General features: G+C 21.0%; 1 protein-coding gene across 1 annotated transcript in view; it reads right to left on the bottom strand.

Moving 5' to 3' along the window:
• Window positions 1-16: 16 nt before the first annotated feature.
• Window positions 17-6154, bottom strand: part of LOAG_18461 (LEV-10A protein) — a gene marked incomplete at both ends in the record, with an annotated part of 10504 nt that continues 4366 nt past the window's right edge. Inside the window, 13 exons of the mRNA XM_020451121.1 lie at window positions 17-208; window positions 564-703; window positions 912-1070; window positions 1360-1427; window positions 1943-2061; window positions 2168-2268; window positions 2826-2960; window positions 3516-3724; window positions 4024-4151; window positions 4624-4774; window positions 4938-5099; window positions 5529-5620; window positions 5931-5977. Coding sequence (XP_020305122.1) covers window positions 17-208; window positions 564-703; window positions 912-1070; window positions 1360-1427; window positions 1943-2061; window positions 2168-2268; window positions 2826-2960; window positions 3516-3724; window positions 4024-4151; window positions 4624-4774; window positions 4938-5099; window positions 5529-5620; window positions 5931-5977 — 1703 coding nt within the window. The remainder of the gene's footprint in view (window positions 209-563; window positions 704-911; window positions 1071-1359; window positions 1428-1942; window positions 2062-2167; window positions 2269-2825; window positions 2961-3515; window positions 3725-4023; window positions 4152-4623; window positions 4775-4937; window positions 5100-5528; window positions 5621-5930; window positions 5978-6154) is intronic.

The following is a 6154-nucleotide window of genomic DNA, read 5'->3' as shown; positions in this document are numbered from 1 at the left end:
AAAAAAAAAAAAAAACCTAGATTCGGACAGTATTACTTTTGGAAATGATCGGTTGTATGATAGTTTTATCTGTACCACAAATTTCCTGTATTGTTGGTGTAGTACCAATATCATTTTCAGTATTAACACGTATTACTGCATTTTGACAATTTACCGATTCTGTACTCATTGAACCTTCTATTTCCATTTTAACAAGATTTAGTAATACCTTTAATATGAAATTAAATTTAAATTACTTGCTTTTTTTTCTTTTCTTCATTAATACTTTAAATTGTGAAAATTTCATGCTTATAATTTAAATAATTAAAAAGTTATATTTTTTTTAAATTGAATATTAAACTTGGATATGGCTTATTTTTTAAATTCAAATTTTTAATCTAAATCCTAAATTTAAGTTTTAAATTCATTCTTAAATTCATTCTTAATTCATTTTTTGAATTTAAATCCATTCATTCTTTAAAATTTTAAATCCTTTTTTTTTCTTTTTTTTCTTTTTTAAATTCTGACTGTTAAGATAGAAATTTTAAAGAAAGAAAAAAAAAAAAGAAAAAATCTCATTATACTTGATGATTTGGTCGTACAGTAATTTCCCAATCACAAATTAAATCTTTATTGTATTTTATCGGATAACCAGGTGATACAAACCAACCACTGATTAAATCATCTGTTCGTATTATCCGTTGACCACAATGTCGTGCAACTGCTAGAAATTTGTATCATCTTATCATATCATGATAATTGCAGCAGATAATTATCAGATTAACATTTCAAATTTAATATGTAATTGTTAATTTTATTAATTTTAATTAATTTTAGAAAAGAAAATAATCATCAGATATATCATTAGCATTTCATTCATTTCTTTTTTTTGATAAAATAAATAAATGTATTTTTAAAATATTGAAACAAACGTTTTGTTGGGATTTCTTCAGCAAATGCTTTACGAATTTGATAAATTGCTTTGAAACCATTTCCGGTACCTTCATGATCAGAACGAAAAAAAACTCGAAGTTCATGTGAACCAAATGCTGTTACTGTTGGTCCCGGAAATGTATTTGCACAATAACGAGCTATAAAAATTTTCCTTTTAATTTAATATTTAAATTAAAAATTAAATTTGAAATGTTTGAAATAAGAAAATCATAACTCGTTGAAATTATTACAATTAATGAGCAAAATTTGACAGGTTAAGTTTTAATTAAAATGTTTAATTAATGAATGAAATTGTAAATTAACTTTTATTAATGAGCAAAATTTGGTAAATTAACTTTTATTAATGAATAAAATTTTGACAAATTAAGTTTTAATTAAAATGTTTAATTAATGAAAGAAATCAATTTTAAAATAAATATTTCTTACCTTGAAGTTGTAAAATTTCAATTCCATCTTTAACAAAAACATCGAATATTTCTAGAAAATCAGCACAACTGAAATGAAAAAAAAAAAAAATAAGAACAATTCAATTCATTTTTAAAAGATATTTGTTCTGTAAAAATTAAAACCATTTAAAAAAAAAAGAAAAAAAAACGAAAATATTCGATTAATCATAAATTAATTAATTGATTTTCTAGAGTGATCAGATAAATTGTAACGAAAAGTTTTAATAGCTTATTGATTATTTTTATCAGAATATCGAATAATCATTTAACGATAAATTTGATATGAAATTTTTTTAACAATTTATGCCTAATGTAAAATTATTTTTATCAAAATGAAACAATTACAAAATTAATAATCTTTGATATGATAAAATGATACAATAAACTGTGATATGTTATCAATCTTTACAAAATATTATTTTATTTTTGTTTTTTTGTTATTTTTTTCTTTTTTTAAACTTACCAATAAATTTTCCTAATAATTCCTGTAAAGATTTCTCATTTATAAATCCGGAAATTTAACTGAAAAAAAAAAAAAAAAAAGAAAGGAAAAACAATAAAACCTTGTTTCAGTTGATGATGAATGTTCATCAACATAAAGAGCAAATTGTTCAAAATAAACTTGAATTTGCTCATCTGGTTTTGCTTTAATAATATATGTACAATTTGTGTCCAATGGATACTGTAAATAAATTTTTCCAATAAATTATCTTTAATATTTGAAAATGAAAAAAAAAAATTCTTTAAAATATTGAAAAAAAAAAATTTTTATAATATGCAAATCATACATTTGCCGGATAACGTGGACTATTAAACCATCCACGTGGTTTTGTAAATTGAAACATACATTGATTTGAATCACCAATCGGTTTACCCGGTACACCAAAATCTAAAACAATCTTTTTATATCCAAAATTGTTTATTTTAAATTTCGATTTCAATTTAAAATCAGATTTTAAATGCCAAGCAATTCATTTTATTTACATGAATTTTAATTATAACTTTTAATCATCCTTGTAATTAATATAATTTGAAGTAATCATATCTAATAATTTGATGATAATTATTTTATGTTAAATTCACATTTCAAATAATTCATTTAAAACTCGTTTTACATGAATTTGAATTATAACTTTTACTAAATTAATCAATTTATAATTAATGTAATTTTAATTAGGAATATTTGATAGTTTGGTGTTAATTATTTTGTATTAAATTCACATTTCAAAATAATTCATTTAAAAATCATTTTACATGAATTTGAATTGTAACTTTTACTAAATTAATCAATTTATGATTAATGTAATTTTAATTAGGAATATTTGATAGTTTGGTGTTAATTATTTTGTTTATGCAAAAAAAGTAAAAAAAAAATAGAAATAACAACAAAATTAAATAAATTACTTGGAGCATTTGTAAATTTGAAAGAAATTTCAATGTAAATACCTGTTTTGAATTGAATTTTAGCTTTAAATCCTAATGGCTTCTTTCCATCGCCATTTGATGAAATTTTTTCATTCGAATTAAATACTAATACCATTCTTGGTCCATCACTAATATATGGACCTAATGCATGTGAACCTGTAAATTTTACAAAATAATTTTTTAAACCTCAATAAATATTTTTTACTTATCACTTATTGATTTTTACTTATCACTACTCATTTTTACTTACTAATTATTGTCACTTTTACTTGTCACCTATTTATTTACTTACACATTCATTTACTTATTTGCCTTACTCATTCGTTTAACTTAAATTACTTTTGAATTGTTTAAGAAAATTTTAACAATTTTGGATTTATTACATATGTTTTTCGGCAAACAAATTTTAATTACAACTTACTTACTCACTTACTTACTCGATTACTTACTTGAACTAAATTTTATTTAAATTATTATAAAAAATTTAGCAAAAAAAAAAACTTCAATTAACAATTTTGAATTTGTCATGAATACTTGTCGTAGAATAGACAAATTTTAATCATAATTAATTTATTAAATTACAATTAATAGACATAAATAAATATGCAAATAGTTATAGTAATTTGCCTACAAAATTACATCCCAAATTATGGTTTCAATTTAAATTGATTATTAAAATATTAAATTTGAGTAAATGACAATGATACCAACCATCTTGCAAACGATCACATAATGTAACATCATAATTACTTTCTTCACCGAATGATAAAACACTTTTAATACTTGCCGGAACAAAAGCAATACCCACATATGATGTTGAACATGGTTCATTATCATCATTATCATTATTGTCATTATTGTTATCATTATCACCATTATCATAATCAACTGAGGAATGCTTGGAGTGAATTAAATTAGTACTAAAAATAAGAAATCAACAAAATCTTCAGAAAAAAAGGCTAATCTTACTTTACAATTATTTTGAAAAGGCAAAATCTGAATAAAAACATGAAAAAATAAATACAAAATTCTTAATTAATAAAACTGAAAAAAATTTATTTAAATTTAGTAATCGATAATTTAGAGAATTCTAAAATATATTCGGTGATTGGCAGGAAAAATTTAATCTTATTTTAACGAAAAGAAAAAACTGTTTGAATTACTTTTCATTTTTATACTTTTAATAATAATTTGAAATTTAAAAATTAATTCAACTAACCTGTCAATTGTTTCGGTGAGAACAGCAAATTTTTCAAAGGTAAGTATTACTTCTTCTAAATTTTGCTCACCTTGTAAACCATCAATAATAAATGTGCATGTAGTATTAGCTGGATACATTAATGGATACTAAAAAAAAAAAATAAGGAAAAATTTTTTTGATCAAATAAAAGTATTATTTTTAATTTTCCAATTTTCAAATTTTTGTTTTCAATTTTTGATTTGCAACTTTTTAACTTCCATACTAATATATCTATTACTTAAACTATCTAGCAAAATATGCCTTAAATTATTCATTTAAAGAGCAGGAAGGAGAAATTCAATTTTATTCTAACATTAAATGAATAAAAGTTTAGGCTTAAATGAAAAGTAAAATTACTTCATTTCATTATGCGTCACTTGTTTTTTTTTCAAATACTTTATAAATTTCTTCACTTTATTTATATTTAATTCAATTCATTTTAAGAAAGTTTAAACTTAAATGAAAAGTAAAATTACATTATGCGTCAGTTATTTTTTTTTTTCAAATACTTTACAAATTTCCCCACTTTATTTGTATTTAATTTAATTTATTTTAAAATTAACAAATTAAAATATTTACTTCAGGGGAATGTATATAATGGGTTGTTTCACGATTACTTCGAATAAGTAAATCACATTCGGAACCACGTAAATGTGTTATTCCAAGTTGATTATCCATTAATTTCAATACATTTACATAACGATTTGAAAATTCATAATCTAATGAATATCTATAACAATAACAACAAATAATAACAATAACAATAACAATAACAATAACAATAATAATGACAATAGCGTTAGTGGAAAAAATAAAACGATAATTGATATTATTTGAATAGAATGTAAATAAAGTTTTGATAAATTACGACAGTAAAATAAATTAAAATTTACCCGCGTGGATCAGCTTTAGCTGGATTTGTCGTATTAAATTCAATAAATGTATTTGGCCCAAATGAATAAATTACCATACTTTGTTGTAAGCCACATATTTTTCGTATAATTGGATGCTTATTAGTTGGACCATCATATACTGTTAACGAATCATATGGACAGCTAGAAATAAATTTAATTTATAAAATATGCAAATTATAGTAGCATCGATTGATTAAATTGAATAAAAGTTTTATCATATCATATCATATTATTAATCATTTATTGATTTATTAGATAAAATTAGAGAAAGTAAAACAGCTGTGAAACAAAAAAAATTCATTTAAAATATATAAATTATTGTAATATCGATTCATTGGGTTGAATAATCATACATCATATCATATCATTTATTGATTTATTAGAAAGAAAATTATACCAATTATGATAACTGTTAAAAATTTCATTTTAAAAATATGCAAATTTATACAAATATCGATTAATTAGACTGAATAATCATATTATATTACACATCATATCATAACATATCATTCATTAATTAATTAAAATAAATTAAATAAGTGGACAAAAAAAAAAATTAAATTAACTTACTGTTCTCCACCAAAATAAATATCAAAATCACGAAAAAGTAAACGAATACGTTGGCCTGTTTTACCATTGAGCAAATAAGTACAACGAAAGTTCTAAATAAATAAAAAAAAAAAGAAAAAAAGCAAAATCAGATGGAAAAAAAAATTTTAATTAAAATAAAAATTTAAATATTATAAAATTTAGCATAAACTTATTATTATTGTTTTCTTTTTGAAATCCTATTCTATTTCTTAATTCAAATTGTCCTTTAAAATGAGTATATTTTACTCCTGACCTTTAATGAGTAATATTTTACTCCTGACCTTTATTATAGAAATAGTTTATTCTGAATAAATAAACTTTTATAAATTTAAATTTAAAATTATGTTATTTAATCAATTAACACAATGCAATCCAACAAACTTGTATGTTACACATATCACTTGGATGTATATCTAATATTAATTTATCTAAATTTTGGTAATTAAATTAAATATTGGTAATTATGGTAAATTAAATATTATTGAATAATATGTGTAATTTAATATTAAAAAAGTGTGAAATAATTTCAAATCAAAATAATTTATTACTTAAATTTAGATTTTATGCATACTTTATAATATTTAAAAAAAAAAATAAGATAAATG

This window comes from Loa loa (genome assembly GCF_000183805.2).
Source record: "Loa loa unplaced genomic scaffold supercont3.323, whole genome shotgun sequence".
NCBI lineage: Eukaryota > Metazoa > Nematoda > Chromadorea > Rhabditida > Onchocercidae > Loa > Loa loa.
Note: the sequence above shows the minus strand (reverse complement) of the source record. Positions and strands in the feature narration are given on the sequence as shown.